This window comes from Meriones unguiculatus, chromosome 16 (assembly GCF_030254825.1).
Source record: "Meriones unguiculatus strain TT.TT164.6M chromosome 16, Bangor_MerUng_6.1, whole genome shotgun sequence".
In the NCBI taxonomy this organism is placed as follows: Eukaryota; Metazoa; Chordata; class Mammalia; order Rodentia; family Muridae; genus Meriones; species Meriones unguiculatus.
Genome location: NC_083363.1, coordinates 61,370,860 through 61,391,901, shown reverse-complemented (window position 1 = coordinate 61,391,901; position 21,042 = coordinate 61,370,860). Strand labels below are relative to the sequence as shown.

The window sequence follows — 21,042 nt, the reverse complement described above, 5'->3', positions numbered from 1 at the left end:
AATTAAGCTAGGTCTCCCAAGACTGATTTATAAGCAGTAAATACTCCATTTAAATAAGCAGATTAAAACCAAAGAGGAAAACTACATTAAAGGTCTCTTTATCACTGCGTCTTATGGGGTGACTCAGAAAGGTTTTCCAACCTGCTGGGGATTCCAAGCTGTTATCCTGCAGCCCAAATGCCTGCCATTGCATCACTCAGAATTTTAGGAAATGTCATCAAAGGCTCTGTGGTGCCCTGGGTAGGCTGGCACGGCAGCCTTTTCTTAGCTGCCACGCACGAGTGTTCTCAGGGGAGGGTGTAAATGCAGGAGGGCACAGTCTCAATGGTGTCCTTGGAGGTAGTTCAGTTCTGGAAGAAAATTCTCTTCTGCCTCTTTTTAAGGCGTAGGGTCTGGGGATACATAGCTCAGTGGTAGCGCTTTTGCATTGCATGTGGAGCTCCTGTTTCCAGAAAAGAAAAGAAAAAAAATCTTGTTATGATGTTTCATTCTGCAGAGCTTTCCAAAGGAAAGAAATGAGAGTCCCCAGTGTCTGGCCTCTTCTGTAATTTCGAACTCTTTGTCTTAATGTTTCGATTCGAATCCACTCCCCAAGATGCCAAGGCTCTGACTCTAAGTCTGGTTGGCAAGTTGCCTAAAGAATAGGCCAGTGGCATGGGACCAACTGCTGTGACCGTATCCTGCTTGCCAGAGCTGTGGCTGAATGGACAAGGGAGGGGAAAGGGAAAGGGATATGAGCACAAAGCATGTTTACCGGAGAAGCAGCCAAATATCCCATTCTCACTTCCTCCCTCCGCCCCGGGAGCTGAGTCGGGTCCCAAGGGGCTCCCGCACGGACGATTGCGAGGGATGTGTGGTGTGCCAGCGACATCTTCCCCAGACTGGGGAGTTTCCGGGGGGGGGGGGCTTCCTCGGCTAACACAACATCACCCATGTTTTCCTGCTCAGAACAGGATTGTGTCTCCCCTGTGAGCAGTGTGGAAATGGAAAAGTGTTAAGAAGGGGGAATTGTGAGGCTGCCTGTGGCCTCACTATCAAAGGCCTAGCTCTGTGCGCAGTTCATCTGCACACGTGCATGCACGCTTGTATGAACAGCAGGAGCTGGGATAACCGCAGACCTCATTCTCAGGTCCCTGTGCTCTGCCATGCCCCTCTGCCCTGATGAGCTGCTCAGTGGGCAGCAGGCCTCCGAGGAACCCCTGGATGAGGCAAAGTTATCACCCCAGTCTGCTCGACCACATAAGCTTAATGCTTGAAATGCCCAGCTTCATAGAGAAAGGGGGGTGAGGTGGGGTTTCACTGTGTAGCAGAGACCAGGCTATCCTGGATTTGCTTTGTAGATCAGGCTAGCCTCAAAATCATAGAGATCAGCCTGCCTCTGCCTCATAAGGGCTGGGATTCGTGCTTAAACTCTGGTTTTTCAAGACAAGGTTTCTCTGTGCAGCCTTGGCTGTCCTGGACTGGATTTGTAGACCAGGCTGGCCCAGAACTCCCAGAGATCTTCTTGCCACTGCCTCCCTGAGTGCTGGGATCACAGCTTTCAGGTGGCATGGCGGCCGCTTCTCCTCCTGGTCTGTGACTTGTGGCAAAGCAGTGTGGTTCTTATTTCCTGCCTCATCTTCTCACCTGCTGCCAGGAGTGGGTTAAACCATCTTGGGAGGAATGGGGGAGAGAGGACGGTCAAGGAGGCTGTACTCTTTGGGACCAGCTGGCCCCTTTGGTGGTGGCTTCTTCGGTGCCTGCCTTGCCCTTGGCTTGTTGGTACACTTTCTGGTGGAGCCTCTTCTGGACCTTCTAGGACCACACAGGGCAAGCTTTTGCCCTCCCAACCCCAGTGCTCCCACACATTGCTGACTTCTGGCCTCAGAAGGCCCTTGGCCATTCTTGGCTTGACAGAGCCAGAGCCTTTCTCTCTGCTCAGCCAGCAAGGCCCTCCTTGTCCTACCCACATGAATTCTGGGTTGTCACAAGATGGCACCTGCAGCAGCCTCACAGGACATACTCTGAGTGACTGGAACACCCTTCCACACACCTCACCCCATACTAATGTGTGGGTGAGCTCAACACTTTTTCTTTTCTTTTTTTTTTTTTATAACTAAACGTCCATATTGTAACAAACGGCCACAGTTACCTGCCCCTAGGCTGTGCTGTCAAACAGCTCACTCTTCCATCGTCTGCTCCTTTCTGCTGTATAGACAGGCTAGATAGAGGCCTGTGGATGGTGGTGGCCTGATGGGTAGACAGAAGATAGATAGACGATCGGTACATAGGAAGGTAGACAGACGGCAGACAGATAGGGGTGAAGAAGGACAGTAAGTCAGGAAGAGGAAGGCCATGTCATTTCTCTCAAGTGCTGCTCCAGGGAGCGAACACAAAAAAGGAGGCTGTGGAGAGCCAGGCAGGGCGGAGGGCCGGGAAGAGCCAGAGTGACGTCCCCGGTGGTGCTGTGGCTTCTAAACGTCCCTACCCACAGCGTTTCTGCTTCGAGCGGGCACGAGCCTGGATACAGCACCTGTGGCTAAGCCTGTGCTGAGGCAGCCAGAGTGGGTCCTGCTCTAAGTGTCCCTGCACACAAAGCACATCAGGGGAACCCAGGCCACAGACGACCCTGAATCCAAGTGGATGTCATTCAACAATTCAGCACCATTCATTCACAAAAACCTCCGAGATTAGAAAATGAGGTGGACCATGACAACAGCTATGACACCAGAAAAAGAGGAAAGCAGCAGAAGAATAGCAGCCCACGGGCTAGACCGGAGCAGCTGCTGCTGATCTGACTTCCGGAGAATTGCTGCGATAATGTTGAGGGGAGCAGACCGCAAGGCCTGACACCCTGTGAGATGCCAGCCCTTCAATCCAAAAACATAAATGCTGGGACTTCAATGCTCTGTCTTAGGGCAGTGGATCTCACACCAGCACACACGCAGTGGTTGTGACCCCCGCTGAAAACGCACTCGGGGTCTGAGTCAGCCGGGACACCAGGGTTTATTTAAATGGCGTTTCCCCCTGTGTGATGTATTTTACTTAGCTGATGTGTTCTCCTAGTTTTATTTGCATATATACTCTTTATAATCAGCTATAATACTTTTTATAACTCCTTAGTAAATATAGATGAAGTGAGTTTGCTTTCAGTTTTCAAATTTCCTCCCCCTCCCTCCAATCTGGTTTGTTCCTGCAGCTCGTGCGCCTGGTTTTTCCTGATCTGGGCACCCGGAGGCTGGGCACCCGAGGAAGTGCCAGGTATGGCTAGAACCTCTGCTTTATTAAGTGGTGAAAATGAAGATGTGGACAAGTGAGCATAAATGATAAAGCAGGATAAACTGTGTGTGGCAGATGGCGCCGTGGCTCAGGCCGAGGCCGTGTCTGGGTCATTAGGCAGCACTACCCTCATTTGATGCAAACTCTCGTTAAGATTTGAAGATCATGACATGAAATGCGCCCAGTCATTAAAACGTTTAAATAATTACACACGTAGAATAATGCCAATTGCTTTAATTACTCTTTGAACGGAAACATCTTAAGCATTTGGCCAATTAGCCTATCAGTTATATTCAGGAGGCTGGGGCCGAAGGTGACAGTTTCAACGGGAAAGGAAATTCCAGTGCCATCAAGTGTGTCCTTATCACAGTTGCCACACAATTATCATTGTCATTTGCTGTTTGTTTTAAATCAAGACAGGAAGTCAGGGAGCAGGGACAGAAGCCAATTAGAGAGGAAGGGCCGGCTGCCTGTGAAGAAACTGAAGATGGCGCAGAGTTTGCCAAGCCTAGCCTTGGGCAGTAATTAAACTGAAGTAGCATGGTTGTATTGTTAGCCTGGGCGCATGCTGTAGTCTCCACAGAGGGGCTGGGGGGAGGGGTCTGGCTGTCTGCAGCCTGAGTCCTCAAAGGGGCGAAGGTGGCAGGACAGGAGGCTAGCCCCAGGACATCCCTCTGAGATGAGGAACTTTGATACCCAGAAAGCAGAACAAAGCATCTGACAGCACTTCTGTTGGCTATTCTCAGGAGAATGGTCTGATGGGCTGTGGTGGCTCAGAGGGGTGGTGTGGTCACCTAGCCCGCCTGCTGTCCTCACCGAGGAACGGACTGTGGAATAGGGCCGCGCTGCTGTCCAGGCTCCCAAGCACCGTCCTACGCATTACAGCCAGGGAAAAGCCCCAAATTCAAACTTCCACACATGATATACATATATTGCCATTGTATATGTGTGTTTGCATATGTGTGTATATCTGTCTGTAAGTATGTATGTATGTATGGCATCACAGAAAGTCAAGTGCTGTGACTGAACATATGGACGTGAGTTAAAAGAAACCCTGTTTTTCAGGTACCACTATGATGGCATCTATATCAAGAAAAGTTCCTTTTTCTACTCTCATTACTGCTACCTCCTGGGTAAAAAAAGCTGTCACAGGTTAGTGTCTTCCCTGGGCTCCCTGGGCATGGGACACAGCCTGCTTTCTATGAAAACCATTCCGATTTTACCTGGACCCAGCTAAACTGTGGGCTGCTCTGCCACAAGTCCCTGTGAAGAAGAACACAGGACTTGCGGCCCCTGCACCATGTCAGCCTCCGGCAGTGCTACTGGCCAGAGAAGCCCGTTTCCAGTTGGCTTCCATAGGCAGCTCATTGTAATCACCTTTCCAGTCACCTGAGCCATAGGTCAGGTCTTCCTGGAAATGTCATGACCCTCTGGACTCTGCTGTTCCCTCACAGGGCCGTGCTTTTCTTTAACCTCTTCCCTGTAGAGAATAGTTTTTTTTTTTTTAACTCTACTTTATTTGAGGTTCCTAAAGCCTCTAGCTCCCTTTCAGCCCCCCAACCCTAGGTAGAAGAGAAAGAAGGTTAGAAGGGACAGGGGACATAGACCTCTTTACTTCTTCTGGCTGGGTAGGGTTGTTGGGTTCTTTTGGGGCAACACCAATCCCAATAGTCAGGAAATCCAGCTGTCCAGGTAACCAGGAAACCCCCAAATGCAGCAAGCAAGCAGTCTTCTTCTTTCTTTGAAGGCTTCTCTCCATTCGTCTCTTCCAAGCCACCTCGTTCTCCCTCTGGGATCTTGTGTTTATACCCCTCAGAGTCCTCAGAATTTAAATAACTCCAGCTGGCAAAGACCATGCCCCTGAACGGGGCAGTTATCAGCTGTGGACAAACTAAAGTCCCACACCTGGGATTAGAACAGAAACCTGTTTATGTAACATAGCTGAGTTTTTAAAGAAACCAAGATCCCCAGTAAGTGCAGGCCATCATCTGGTCTGGCCAGGACCCTCTGACCTCCCACCTTTACCACTCCTTCCCTCCGCCAAGATGACCCCTGGGAACCTCACACCCCATGTGGAAACGTCAGACTAGAACCTCCCTGAAAAGTGCCTTCTCTTCTTGACTTCCTATTTGTGATGCTCACGCTAAGCCATGCCTGACTCCACTGGACCCCAAATCCTTGCTTACCTTCCCTATTTGGGGATACTGGCATTTCGCGCCCCCCCCATGTTAGGCCACGCAGAGAGCAGTTAAGTCTCCATCGCTACAGATCAAACCAAGCTGAGGGGACGCAAGCAAACCCAGGCCGTGCCCTTGGCAGGTAGGCCTAGGCATGCACAGGCACAGCTTCTCATGCCCGCCTCCCAAGCAGGCAGCACATGAGTTGCTTGCACAGCACGTAACACTTTCCAGGGTTAAGTGTCTGGAGATGGCCTAGAGCACACACGAGGAGTCAGTGGGGCTCCTTGCAGACACTCCTCTGTATGGGAGGGACCTGAGCCCTGGAGGAAGTCTGGATGGACCCCGTGGATGCTGAGGGACACCTGGGTTCCTGTGGACCTCGTGACCACCTTCTCAGCCTTTCCCTACTCTCTACACAACTGCTAGGCCCAGTTTCCTAAAATTCTGATTTGCTTGCCTCATCCCTTCCCAGAAGCACCTGGAGTAAAAGCTACCCATAAGGCACCACTGGCAGGCTTTGTGCCCTGCTTTGTATTTCTCCATGCTGGCAGCCATGCTGTCAGCCACGCTCACCTTCCTGGGACTGTGGAGCTCGTTTTCGTTCCCATCATCCTGGCCTTCCACAATCCCCTACCTCCTTCCCTGCTGGGGTCCTCCGGAAGCAACCATTCATGTTGACATCCCCCGAGGACAACAGGGGACCATCTCCAACAGTGCAGCTCCAGGGCAGCCTCTTCCCCCGCCCTTCCACATCACCCATGGCCTCTCTACCCAGACAGGCTTTCTGCTCTGTTTGTTAGCTGTCCACTGAGCCTTCACCTGGTGTGAATAGGTGATTGTGTGTCTGAGAAACCCAGGGAAATTTCCGTTTCACTTGTGGCATGATCAGTACCCTGTTCACTCTCAGAGTCATCTGATTTTGATGATAACAAGTTTGTATGAGGGGCCCTCTGTGAGTGTGGCTGCTGAGGCACAAAGGCAGGAGCCTGTCCAGTGGCTGAGACACGGCCCCTTCCCTTTGCTTGCTTAATGGGAGAGCTAAGGGTTGCATTTAATGTGGCACAAGGATAACATGGGTCAGAAATGAACAGGGTTCCCATGGGAAGGAGAACAGACACTCTGACATCAGGCCACGGTGAAATGTTTCAAGAAATAGCAAGTATAGATTTTTCAAAGACAGAAATAAACACAGCCCTGCTGTTGATACCAAGCAAACTCTTCTATGAACAGTGACCGTTATGCCATAGGTACTTTCTATGAAGCCTCCTGTTTGTTGAGTGCCTCTTAAAAATTAGATCTCAAGCTGAAAAGAAAGTTCAGCTTTGGAAAGCAATAGGACTGCTACAGCTCGCCCTCAATTCATTTAATCACTCAACCAACATCTGAGTCCCCACAGAAAATCAAGCCCACTGTCATGTCAGTAGTAAAAATACAGCTATGCCCTCTTCCTCCTACCATGTGGAGTCAGGGAGAAAGGAAATAGAGCAAGACAAGGTGTGGCCCGAAGACAGTAATGGAGTCACAAGCAGGTTCCCGAGGCAGTGTGGTCTGAGTGAAAGTTCAAACAAATGGTTCAGCTGAATTGAATTCTGGGACAGCATTCCAGCAGAGAAAAGAGCCCGTGCGAAGGGCCTGAGCTAGAGAGAACAGCAGCAGAGTCTGAGCACCGAGCTGGGGGGTGTGAAGGGAATGGGAGGGCAGGCCCCCGAGCAGGGAGGGTGGGCATGGAGAAGACAATCAGAAGACGTTTCCAGAACCCCACTGGGATGCTTTCTACTGAAACAGCTCACGTCACCCAGAGGCAGCTCAGCTGTGCGATGCTATGTCACTATACGGACAGAACGACACCAGCCGCCGGCACGTCAGCCGCTCTGCTGCTAAACTGTGTGCTCTTGGGACGCTCGCTCGACTTCTGTGTCCCAGTTTCCTCCTCGGCCGTGGATATCTGCTCGGTGGGGATGTTGTTAGGACCAGATGAGTGCAAGGGAAATGTTTAGGCCACCTGGGAGGCCGAGGGTGCCCTTGATCTCACGTGTTCTGTCCTTGTCCTTTCTTTTCTCATGCCTGCATGTTTCCGTGCTATCATATACGCTCTTTGTCCAGCTTTTCCATAGTTCCACCTCGTTCTCCTGTGTAACTTCTTCCCAGATCCTTGTCAAGGGACTCGTAGCAGCCCAGAGCTTTGTCTAACGGTGCCCCGCTGGACAGTGCATGTCTGTACTCGTCAGTTCTTGCTCCTCATCCAGCTTCTGGTACTTGGTTATGGTGAGGTTCTGTGTGGCCTGGGCATCTGGTATGGTCTGAGGAGACTCCTGATCGTGTTTGAATCATCTGTGTGGGAAATGAGCCCCCCTCCCCGCTGCCCACACTTTAGACTTGTAGGTTCCGACCTGCTTCTGTGAACTGTGGCCCCAATGACGGCTTAACTTCCTGAGTGCTGGCATGCGGCATCTGTGCACGGGTTCTGCAGACTTGGACCTGACTGGGGTGGTTAGAGAATGGGGAAAGACAGATACACAGACAGAAAGATGAGGTGCCTGGTCACAGAAGCTCAGCGTGTTTGTTATAAAGAGCCGGCCGTGGGGGCAGGGATAGTGCTCATGCTGAACAAGGTGGAGTGTCTGGCACACGGCTGGGTCAGGTATGGCACACGGCTGGGTCAGGTATGGCACACGGCTGGGTCAGGTATGGCACACGGCTGGGTCAGGTCTGGCACACGGCTGGGTCAGGTATGGCACACGGCTGGGTCAGGTATGGCACACGGCTGGGTCAGGTATGGCACACGGCTGGGTCAGGTGGACCAGTTGGCTAATCTTGGTAGGCGCAGGCTCTGTGAGGGCGGTCGCGGGGGCGGGAGACTGTGGCGGCTGTTCCTGTGCCCGCACACCTACAGGTGGACAGAGGGAGGCCCTGCCATTCGTCTGGGGTCCCGGACATGTCAGTGCTGATGTCAAGTGCATGTTTGCGCCGGACTTCACTCTCCCAGGGGCTGCTTCCAGTCCCTGCGCTTCATCTTTGCCATGTCCCTGGTCCCTGGTCCCTGCGCTGGCCCCCTCTCTGTGGGCTGTAGCTCCTGAGAAGCCTCTTTATACCCTGTGGAGCAGGGAGACGGGCCTGGGCCCTGCCAGCTCTCCTTGGCCCTGTGGGTGGCAGAACCGTCCCATTTGGTGTCTGAATCAGCCAGGGGGTCACCTCTGGATCGGGGTGGGGCCACAGCCAGCATGGGGAGACTGCTGCTGTGGGCTGCCAGGCCTCCAGCCTCTGTCCCGCTGCTGAGAGCATTCCCTCTCCTCTAGATCTCCTCCCCTGTGGCCTCGCTGTGCTTCGTGGTTCTCTGGTAAATAGGAGAACTTCCCATATCAGCAGCTCTGCAATCCCCAGCCGTCCCCTTCTTTCACAGACCTGGAGCTTTTCCACCATCCATCCAGCGTCTCCAGGTGTTCGGGTGTGTCAGGCAGAAGGGAGGCAGCATGAATCTGTATTTTGTGGAAGCTGTGTCCCCTTATCAGCCCAGGAAGCCACCTCAGACGATTCTAGAAAGCAGGCTGCCTCCAGCTTGCAAACCAGTGCCGATGGCTTAATTACCCAATTGTGCACAGTAAATGTAAACGCGCTTTTAAATATGGCTGTCGGGACCTCGGATGAAACAAGGGGCAGTTACAGTCCCTGGGGACAAGAGCGACCAGAGGGAGACGGCTGGAAAAGAGAGTTGGTTTGGGACCCCAGGGCGTGGGCCAGCACAGGAGCAGGGCACCTACAGGAGCAAGGCACCTACAGGAGCAAGGCACCTACAGGAGCAGGGCACCTTCAGTCCTCCGTCCTCACGCCAAGAAGCAGCACTTCCGAGGCCTCCCAGCAGGAGTGTATGATTTCAAGTTCTCTCTGACTCTGGGAGTTAAGAAGAACTCTCACCAAAAATCAGTCTATCCAGGCAGCACTTTCCTTTCTCCAGGAGCCTGAGAGACTTCTTTCCAACAAAAGAAACTAAGAACTGTGAGCTGGTCTGTACAGAGAGACCCAGCTTCAGTAAGCCTCCTGCTCTAGCAGCCCACTGGCCCCACAGCACAACTCTGTCATCCCCAGAGAGCTGGAGCAAGTCAGGAGGATGAGCACCTCCTCCTCCTCCTCCTCCTCCTCCTCCTCCTCCTCCTCCTCCTCTTCCTTCTCCACAGAATAGGCTGTGGAGAGAAATCCCCAATCCAGCCTGAGCAGCCCCTCCCCCCGACAGCACTAGCAGGAACCAGCCACTAAGCAGAATGGAATGGGGAACCTCTGAAAAGTAAGCCTTTGAAAACCAACCAACCAAACAGAAAACAGCAAGAAATCCTGAAGTCCATCCAGCTGGATGTGACCTGAAACAGATTCCAACGGCTCCTTTCTCATCCCTGCCAGAAGGAGACGGCCTGTAGTCCTCAAGAGTCGAAGGGAAGGAACTGTGACTCCAACCTCTGTGCCACTTGGGCTGGAGAGATGGCTCAGTGCGCAAGAGCATTGCTACTCTTGCAGAGGATTCAAGTTTGAGCCACAGAGTCCTCATTTGAAGGCTCACGCCTGCCTGAGCTCCAGGGATCCTGATATCTCTGGCCTTCTTGGACATCTGCATTCGTGTGTGTGTGTGTGTGTGTGTGTTTGTGTGCGTGCACACACACACACATACACAGAGAGAGAAACACTTTAAAATAAAGCTTTTCAAAAGTTTCCTTCAGGAGTGAAGAGAAAAGAAGGATGAAAAGGAAAAATAACTTGCCACTAGCCAACTCACTCAAAAAGATGAGCTAAAGGAAACCCTTCAGAGAGCGAGGGGGGACAGCAGAAGGAACCGGGGACATGGGCAAGAAGAAACACGGTGGGAGTGAAAGCACACAAGCGCAGCACAGGCTGCCTTCTTCCTCTGGAGCGGGCCAGGCCAGAGGTCGGTGGCTTGGCAAAGACCGGAACCCCAGGTGGTGACACGTTAAAGCGGGGAAGGCAAACGGCCTGAATGAAAAGGGATTCCCACAGTTGGTGCGAAGTGTGAAGCTGGGGGGCACCGGCTGTGGGGAAGATGGAATGCTGTGATTAATAGAGCAAACGCCAGGAGAGTGACTCTGACGTGTGCCAAAGCCGCTGGAATTAACGCAAGGTGGAATCTCGTGCTTAAAGGGGCTGTCAGAAAGGGCGAGAATGGAGAAACAGAACCCAGAACCCAAGGAAACAATTAGAAACAAGTCATGTAAAGGGAAAATTAAGAGCTGGCATACCAGCAATTACCTTAATTGTAATTATCTACAAACACCGATGGGAAGATAGAATTGCAGAGAGGAGTTAGAAAGAAGAAAATGACTCAGATTTATACGGCCAACCAGAAACATACATCAAATCTGATAACGTAAACAAGTTGATAGGGTTTTTTTAACCTAAAAAAATAAAAAAGGTAAATAATATAGCACAGGGCAGGAGCGATGACGCGGTGGGTAGCGGCACGTGCTGCTCCTCCACTAGAGGCCTAGTTCAGTTCCCAGCACCCGAGTCCCGCGGCTCGGGGCCCAGCATCTAGCTTCAGGGGCTCTGACACCTCTGCCTCTGCAGGCACCTGTATTTATGTGTGCGTGCACACACACAGAAACAGCAACAGTGGAGGGGACTCCTCTGACCTTGCCCTACCCCATCACCTCCTCAGCGAACAAAGGGAGCCGCCTACGTGAGTAATGGTTCTTACTTGGGGGAAGCACATCAGAGACTCAACAGTCAGAGATTTTATGGGGAGTGTGTCACTAGGGTCCCCTCCGCCCAGACAGGCACGTCTAAGTACGGGACACCCCCGAGGTAAGCAGGTGTTCCTCAAAAGCTCTGGTATTTGTGATCTGTACACGTGAGCCACTTGCCGGCAGCCTGCTACTGGGAATGCCCACAGGTGGAGTTCCCAGACTGCAGCCACGGGCCGACCCCGTGCCTTCCTAAAGCCGCTGTCCCGGGCCTGCACCACGGCCTTTAGTCTACACGGTGGTCAAGTCTGTGAACATACCAAGAAAGCGTTGACGCTCTCTCTTTAAATGGCTGAGTTGTGTCCCTTACTGAGGTTTTTTTTTTTTTTAATATCCCAGCAAGATTTTTCTCTTGACATATAAAAGCTTATTCAAAGGCCTCAACAAAGCGGAATAACAGAAGCACTCCATCTTGAGGTGTGCTCCCTGTGGCTGCGACAACCAAGGTCTTGGCTCTCAGTGGTGGCAGGGAGTGACTCTGGAAACAGACCCACCAAATACGATCGATGGACTTTTAGTTAAAAATATGTCATGCTGTTTGTTGTTATGTGTGCGTGCGTACGCGTACTATGTACCAGGCACATGAGTGGAAGGCGGAGGACAACGTGTGGGAAGGAGGCCTCCTTCCACTGTGTGGGCTCCAGGGGTCAGGCCTGGGCTCTCGGGGCTGGCAGTGGGCACCTTAACCCACTGAGCCATCAGAGGCCCACAGGTAGCTTAAGAGAAGAGGGGAGAGTTTCAATGGTTAGAGAGCCACATGCAAAAGAAAAAGGAACTTCAACAAATGCTTGGCAAGATAGATCCAAGGCTTAACCTTAAACTACAGGGACAAGGATGAAGCTGTGCCCGACATGATGGCACACACCTTTCATGCCAGTATGCAGGAGGCAGAGGCAGGCAGACGCCTGTGAGTTAGGAGCCAGCCTGGTTTTCTCTAGTGAGCTCTAGGACAGCCAAGGCACAGAGAGACCCACCTGAGCCTCTCCCCAGAAGAATGAAGCTGCACCCCCGGCTAGTCAGGAGGCTGCGGTTCCCAGGTTACACCACGTAATGCTAGCAAAATCTATCTCATCACAAAATCATTAACAACAGTAAGCCAAGCAAACAAAAAATAAGAATAACAGCTTTTTAAACTATAGTAAGACTGATGGGACCTATGGTTAGGCAGGAAGTTCCCAGGCCCCGTGCCAAATGCCTGAGCCATAGAAGGAACAGCTTAGTCAGACTTTTTCAGAAGTCCTGCAAAGGGGAAGGAAAAGACACAGACTTTTTGAAAGAAAATACGTGCAGTCCACAGTGGTCAGACAACCAGAATCTAGAAGGAGTCTGTAAAACCCAACAGGATGAAAACTCAGAACAATCCTAGAAAACGGACAGGAGACAAACAGCTCCCAAAGCGAGGCCTTTCTGCAGCGAGCAGAGCCTGTGTGCCTGTGAGATGGACGGGAGGAGGAAGACGGACCCCTCTGAGGGTGCTGCCAACCTGCACTAATGCCGCATCTCTGGGGGAATGTGGAACCATTGCCACCCTACAGAAGCGTTTGGCGGGTTTTGGTGACAAGTACCATCAAAACATCCGTGGCCTCCTAGACGTTTGTCCCTGAGAAATGGAAACTGATGTCGGCGTGTGCACACTCTAGCGGTCCACAGCACTCACAGTCAACCTGGAGGCAGCCCACCTATCGCTCGCACGTGGCTGTGCGAGCTGTGTATGTCCGTGCCCTAGAATGCTGCCCAGCAGAGAAGAGGAACAAAGAGCCGACAGACATCAGAACTCGGGGGGATCCCTGTGGGACTTTGCTACATGAGAACAGCCCCAACCCTAAGTTATTCCTCTCACAGAACATGTTCATGAAGGGAGGGGCAGACAGAGGCTGGCAGAACTGAGTGGCCGAGAGGTGAGGGAAGCCAGGCACAAGTGCAGTTGTGGAAGCGCCATCACTCTGCCTTCCTTGCTCCTCCACTTGATTTGTTTCTGTTTTAGGCATTATCCCTTTGTTGTTTGTGTGGTTTGCAGATATTTTCCTGAATTCTGTATCTTGTTTTTCCATTCTTATTCCATGGGTTTCCTAGAACAATGTCTCATCTGTAGTGAGAGATAAATGAATTGAAAAAAAATGTTTACACACACACACACATGAGTTTAAGTAAAACCGCAAATCTGAGTAAGATGGGTTAGTTGTATCCAGGCCATCTCTGGGCTGTGATGTCATTCAGCTGAGCCCTCTGAGGCTTCTCCGGCCTTACACTCAATCAACCAAGGGCGGGAATTATTTGGGGAAAAAAAATTGTCTGCAGTGGGCACACACCTGTGATCCCAGCGTTCTGGGAGGTAGAGGCAGGAAGATCTCTGTGAGTTCGAGGCCAGCCTGGTCTAAGAGCCAGTCCAGGACAGCTAGGGCTACACATAGAAACCCTGACTCAAAAACCAAAAAAACAAAACAAAACCCCCGAAACCAAAAATGTTTGCACTGAACATAGGAACTGGTGTTTCAACATTGTTTCCTAAACAACACAGTGTCACAACTCTTTGCTAGGATTGCCATTGTTCTGAGTGCTGTGAGCCAAGCAGAGCTGATTTTGGGTGTGCAGGCTGTGTGCATGCTCTCTCTGACCTGGCAGCCATGGAGCTGGGTTTCCTCAGGGCTCAGAGGGTTCTGGAATCAGGGCCCCATAGATCTGGAGGGACGATTGTACTATAGTTTCTGAACAGTGTTACCATGGGGTGGAACCGAGCTGAGCATAAAAGGGCTCTCTCCCTTAATTATTTCTTACAGCTACATATAAATCGATAATTACATCAGTAAAAAATTCACTTAAAAATAATAAAGCAGGCATAACTCCATAATCTGGGTGAAAAGGCAAGGTAGGCCCCTGAAGTCTCAGGGCAGCCAGAGGTCTCAGGACTTAGTAGAGCACCCCCATTCCAGTCCTTGCTCCCATTCAGTGCTCTCTTGCCCTTCTCCCCGGGTGAGAGGTGGGAGGGTGGTGCCCGAGACGTGTACTGCCTGTGTCTAACAGCTCTCGCTCACTCTCAGGGAGAGCAGCAAGGGGCACCTAGCCCTGCCCACCTGGAAGTCATCAGCAGAGGGAGCACAGCTGGGTCAGCTCACACTCGCCTGGGTCTGCTCACACTTGCCTCCCCAGGTTTAAAACCCAAGGGAGAGCCCCGGGCCAGGCTGCAGATGAGAGTTTGGGGCTCCTCCAGAGCTGCCTGCCTTGCCGAGGCCGAGGCTCCTTGTGAGCTGAGAGAATGGCTAATGTTGGACAGCTCTAGTGTCTACCCAGCGTGGGGCTGGGGAGGCAGGTCAGAAGGCCCCCTGGGAGGTAGGCTTGGCTGGCAGTGCAGCTCAGTGGTGGACACAAGGGAAGTCCAGGATTCCAGGCTCATGGCTAGAAGAGAGAGAAGCAGTTCTTACCAGAGCTATTTCAGACAGAGCACACAAGCTCTCTAACGCTGCTGGTTGAGGCCCTAACCTATGCCAACGCTGTTCAAGAATCTGGCTTAACACCCGTCCCCATGCACATGAAAGCATAAGCAGAGAGATTTGGCCAAGAAAAGGGACGTGGCTTTCGGCATTATGTCCCCAAACCCTCCACAGAGGCACAGGCCTAGCTCAGATACGTTCAGTGTCAAGGCAGGCCTGTTTGTCTGCTCCCGCCTGCTCACATAGAGCTAGCTCCTCAGTCTCCACACCCCTTCCTCCATATCCTGTCCCCAGACACAGCAGGAGGCCTGGTTCCATCCCAGGGACCAGGACCCAGATGTGTGCAGAGGTGACAAGGCCCAGAGCAGATAGTGTGGGCACTCTCCACCTCCCCCCAGGAGGGGTCCAGGTCTGAACAATCACTGGGTTTTTGTTTGCTTCTTAGTAAAAATGGCTGCAAGTGCGCACCAGCACGTGAGAAAGACCCCTCATGGCGCCCAGAGCCCCTCCTCCTCGCCACCTCCAGGCTAGTGTGACTTTGCAGGGAGCAGACCTCCCAGACCCCGCTTTCCTCAGGCAGCCACGTGCGCCTGCTGTAACGGCTGGCCTAGCTGCTCAGACTGAGGCAAGGGGCAAAACGCTTCCCCCTTTTGTGGGAGTGGACTGTGTGTGCTTGTGGACGTGTGGACACGTGTCTAATCCTACCCGAGGAAACAGCCCTGCTTAACTTAAATCCCAAGCAAATACATTTTAAAGAAAATTTCGGTCCTTTTCCATTCTATTCAGTACAAATTCCAAAAAGGAATTACACGTGATCCCGTGTTTCTCTTCAGGATGTAACAGAACTAATCTTTGCCCTTCTTCCTGCCGCCACATACACGCATGCCTGGGAGCGCACACGCACACACATACATATATATATATACACACGTACAAATACATACATACACAGACATACACACATGCACATGCATATACACAGAGACATACACATAATACAGACACACACACAGCCTTTCCACCTTAGCAAGCTAAAGGCCTTTGAAAGTGTCTAAGCTGCCCTTCAACCGCTGAGCCTTTGTTCTTCTGTTTCTTTGTTCTCCTGCCAGCTCATGAGCTCAGGGGGCTGCCTCGGGGTGGCCGCCCGAGCCTGTGGAATGCAGCTGGATCCAGGTACCAACAAAGCACATGGCGCAGAGCGGCGGTGCTCCAGCGCCCACCTCCCACCTGGGGGCACACCAGCTGCAGCCACCCGAGCGTGCCAGATCACAGCCAGGGGTCCCCGGCCCAGTGAGGGCCCCTCTGCCTCCTGGTCAGCCAGCCAGTGTGCAAGACGGGAGAAGATGAAACAGCCTTTGCGGCCAGGACCCCCCACAAGACGGCTGATGAGTCTCCCTGCTAATAAGCTGTCCAAGTTGCAACCAGCTTTTTGGCCCTGTCCACCCTATGGTTTCCAGAGCTGGTTGGAACTTGTTAAGGTTAAACATATGCATTATTCCGTTGTTCTCCACCTCCGTAAGGGGAGCCATGCCCCGGGTGACACCCTTGCTCCGCAAAGGCTCTGGAAGCAGATTTCACCGCTCAGCCCCCTGACAGCCGCAGGAACTCCTTATTTGCTCCGAGCACCACTCCCTGGCCCTGCTCTGTGGAAAGCCACCGGCAGCAAGGCCTGGTGATGTCTGCTCTCTCTGCCTGTGAATCTGACACCCCCCCACACTCACTCACACACACTCACACACACTCACACACACACACACTCACACACACACACTCACACATACACACACTCACACATACACACTCTCACACATACACACATACACACACACTGCAAGAGGCTGAAGTCTGCATCAGGAAAGTGAATGTGGACAGCTTATACTCTCACACTCACACACACACTCTCACACTCACACACACACATGCTGCCAGAGGCTGAAGTCTGCATCAGGAAAGTGAATGTGGACAGCTTACACTCTCACACTCACACACACACACTCACACTCACACACACACACACACACACACACACACACACACACACTGCCAGAGGCTGAAGTCTGCATCAGGAAAGTGAATGTGGACAGCTTACACTCTCAACACCTACAGAGGCTTTCCTGCAGGTTACTCCTTTGCAATTAAGTTGTTCATTAAATCTAATGGTCAGGAGACAGTTACAGAGTCGAGTGCCAACCTCCCCCTGTATGGAAAATGAGTAAGCTCCAGGGCTCAGCGTGCCAGCGTTGTTCCAGGAGCATAATTCGTGTACATTTTTAGTTTCAAAGCACTGTGTGTTGTGTGTGTGTGTGTACGAGTGTGTGCTGGGAGGGATGGGACCTTGAGCCCCAGGCACTGGGCATTACAACTCCGCTATCCCCTCAGCCCTGTGTAATGACTACCTTGTCCGGCACACATGAGAACAGGGTGATAGGTAATGGCTCTGAACTCAGATAAGGATCCTCTGAATTCTCCTCCTCTTGCCCAGTCTACAGAATGGGGTAACAGTCCGTAAGTGCCATCTCTGCTGGGTGGTCTAGGGATCAGGGTGAGTGAAGTACAGCGCCAAACGAGTGAGTGGGTGCGGAATGTTAAAGATGCCTGCAGTTACTGTAGCAAAACTGCACAGACTTATAGTCCGAATGTAATGGCATGTCCCTGTAGGCATGCATGTTTACATTTTAACTTCATTTCCAAAACTGTCTCTGAGGAGTCTCTTCCAGAGCCAGGTGACGGTCCACGTGTGGCGCCATGCGGAAGTGGACCCACCGTGACGGGGAGACGGCGCACTGCCCGAGCCCACGCTGGGCAAGCTTGGCCTGAGAGCTGGGTTCCTTACATCTTTATCCTCTACCTTTGTAATTGCTTTAAGTTGTTTTCCCTGCTGTTAGAGCAATGTGTAAGGCAGATCGGGGTGCCAGAGTGAGGTAATGGATGTCTGGATGCATGACAGTGATGTCAAGGCCCAAGAATGTGGAGGCAAACCAGAGCTGGGGCTAACGCCGTGCTTGGAAGGCTTGTGTGGATGCCTGCCTGCCTGTCTGTCACCTATCTATCTGTCTGTCTGTCCGTCCATCCTTCCATCCATCCAGTCTACTTATTTAGGATGCACTGTGTGTCCTAGAAGTCTATCTTGTTCTCTTTGGTGCCAAATGACTATGAAAACAGATTAGAGCCTCATATGACATGAAGCAAGCAGGCATTTGCTGGTCCCCAAAAAACAAGGGTCCCCTGGGTTTTCTCCATGGAAGACTCAGACAGAATCTCGCTGTAGCCGGCCTGGAAGGAAGTCTGAGTCCACGCATCACCAAACACTTAGAGCTCTGGACCTCAAGAGGCCTGAGAGTCACCTGACCCAGTGCCTTTCCTGACCCGGTCCCCAGAGCCCAAGTGCACCAAGTGTAGCCCCCTGCTGCTGCAGCAGGATGCGGCCTCTTTCCTCCCTGGTCTCGGCCTTCCCCTGGGCTGGCTGGCCTTGCCCTGGCCCCATTGCTTATTAAATAGCCTGGGTGAGGCTGCAGCGGCTGAGGGGGTAGCCCACAAGGACCCCACATCTTCACGGGACAGGCCAGCACAGCCCACTGCTGGGCCACAGGCGTGCTCTGTCCTGCTTTGGTGACTGGAAACTGCCACAGGCTGTAGACAGCCTTGGAGGACCTGGACCTTGTCCTTTGGCAAGGCTAGCTCTGAGTACTGTGTGTGGCTTCCCTGGGGCCATAGTATAGCAGTGACTGTGCCTTGGCCCAGGGCCTAATAAATGTGCCTGTGGTCTGAATCAGAACTGCACTGGGGAAATGACACAGGGGCAGTGAGTCCATAGCACAGGCCTCCTGCCGACACCCTGTGCTCCTCCCCTCTAGACCCCCTCTGACCTCATCCTCAAAGTGCTTGCTCCTGGGCAGCAGCAGACTCGAGTGCAGGAAGCGTGGAACTCGTGTCTGCCATAGCCTTACTCTTAGCCCAGCTTTCCAAGTTCAAGCACAGCCAATGTCTGCAGTGTTCTCTGCGTTCAGTCTGCCGGTCCTCACTACACCAGCACTTTTGACTGAGCCCTCCAAGCTCCCTCGCAAGTTCTCCAGTCATGTTCCTCAGCATTGTGGCCCAACTGTGTGTCTCCAGTTCAAGTCCTAACTCATGCTGAGTTCTTTATTTTTTAATTAGCATACGCTATTTTTTTTAATGGCCTTTAGCTGGGTAGTGGTGGCACACTCCTTTAATCCCAGCACTCGGGAGGAAGAGACAGATGAATCTCTGTGAGTTTGAGGCCAGCTTGGTCTATGGATTGAGTTCTAGAACAGCCAGGGCTACTCTGAGAAACCCTGTCTTGAAAAACAAAATAATAATAATAATGGCTTTTGTTATGTATTGATCACAACCATGCCTGACAAGAGCTAACAAAATGCCTGTCACTGGGAGATATTTAACATGCATAGGATGACTGAATGAGGAACAGGGAGACAGAGTCAGGTGGATGAATGGTGAGTGGGTGGGTGGGTGGATGGTTGAACAGAGTAGATAAATGGATGGACTGGAAGGTGACTAGATGAAGGGACAGTTGGATGCATGAATGCACTGACTATTTTCATACTATGTTCTTGCGTTCACTTTTACATAGAAAAGACACAAGGAAATCTTTGTCAGCACAATGTAGAAATCACAGAGAATTTTATGTCCTTCTTCATTGAAAAAAAAAAAAGCCGAGGGCCAGGCATGGTGGCATGCATTTTTACTCCCAACACCTGACAGGCGGAGCAGGCTGCTCTCAGTGAGTCTGAAGTCGGTCTACAGCGCGAGTTGCAGGCCATCCAGTACTGCATGAGACCTTTTGCGACCCTGTGTCAAAAAGAAAAAATGAAAAAGAAGAAAGTGTCATTAGCGACGCTCAGAATGTCTCCTAGTGCCGACTACCATGTTTTCCTGGCTCAGTTCTTTCTCCTTTGTTCAGTGAATGCTCACTTCAGATGTTTCCCTCTATCTTGCTTTATTCTAAGGATTAATTCATAGTTTGTGCATCTTTATTGTTACAATGTTCCATGCAGCCATGGCTAAGAAAGGCAAGACAGGGGAGAGGCTTTATTCTGGCTCACATTTCAGAGCAACACAGTCCGTCGCTGCGGGGAGGCGCAGCAGCAGGCAGCTTGTCTTTGGTGCTGGCCAGGAAGTAGGCAGAGGAAAAGCCTGATGCTCAGCTGACTTCTGCCCTCTCCCCCTTTATTCAGTCTGAGCCCCCACCCCAGGAGATGGTGCTCCAACATTCAGGGTGGCTCCCCCCTCCTCAGTCAGGGCTCTGGAAACACATTCATAGACACATCCAAGGTGAGCCTTATTCATGACCCAGGTGTCCCTAAGGCCAGTCAGGTTGACAATCCAGGTTCACCATCTTCAGCTGGATAACCAAGCAGATCATTTTAACCCCTAGAACTCCACCTTGGCCCCGTAGGCCCAGGGCTGCCTCATAACCCAAAGCACATGCATTCCAAATCTTCATAGTTTCAGCACTGTTCAAAAGGTTAGTCTTTTCCAAGACCTCAAGGCAATCTGTTACGTGAATGGTTAGAAAATAAAATGCAAGTAACAGCATAACTACACACACAAACATACACACACACACACACACACACACACACACACACACACACAGAGTTCTATCTGCAGTATAGCTACATTTGAGGCTAACCCTGCCATATATGAAGGTGCGCACACAGCTCAGCCCACAATACATGCCCAAAATGAAATTCCTAAAGCACTTCAAACTCTCCGTTTTCCAGCATTTGTGAGCCGCCTCATGTGTAGAATCTGTCTATCTGTATCTCTGGGTTATGTACCCCACATCTCATGAGCCGATGTTTTCACAACAGTTTACACTAACAGATGAATGGCGTGCCTCCCTGAAGGGCCTCTATCCAGCCTGTCAGTCTGTCCATTGCACTTGGGGAGAGAGCACTGTGTGGACGCATTATCAGATGCGCGTCCAATACTCTGCCCAGGTTTTCGTGCCTCAGATGGGAGGACAGAATGACACCATGACACAGCCCCTTAGAAGAAGCTCTTGGGGCTCCCGGGGACAGGAAAAGCCAGTGCTGGCCTACTGCCCCAGGGGCCCACCTGACTGTGGCCTTACCCTCTCCACAGGACGACTGTGGTGACCTGGGTGAATGAAGCTCCCCAGCCTGTCCCTCAGGTCAGCCATGGCCCTGGGGCAGATGACAGGGAGGAGGACACCCTCCTTGCACACACCCAGAGACCGCACACCTGGTGCAAGTGGGAGGCCCCGTGTCCCATTTTGCACACCACACCAGCAGAGCTAAGGCTGTTCTCTACTGAAGACGCCTCCCAAGCACAGCAACCCAACAAGCATGACAAAGGAAGGTGCAAGCTGTCAGCCCCAGCTGCCTCGCTCTGTGGCACTGCTCTGTCTGCAGCACCTAATGGCATTCT

The 21,042-nt window shown here is 51.8% G+C and overlaps 1 protein-coding gene across 2 annotated transcripts in view; it reads left to right on the top strand.

Moving 5' to 3' along the window:
* The window catches only part of Rfx8 (regulatory factor X8), a 59,690-nt gene that overhangs the window by 5,089 nt on the left and 33,559 nt on the right, over positions 1–21,042 (top strand). For both annotated transcript variants that reach the window (XM_021655527.2, XM_021655526.2), the window contains exons 3-4: positions 3,179–3,240; positions 4,324–4,410. In XM_021655527.2, the coding sequence (XP_021511202.1) occupies positions 3,179–3,240; positions 4,324–4,410 (149 nt within the window). The remainder of the gene's footprint in view (positions 1–3,178; positions 3,241–4,323; positions 4,411–21,042) is intronic.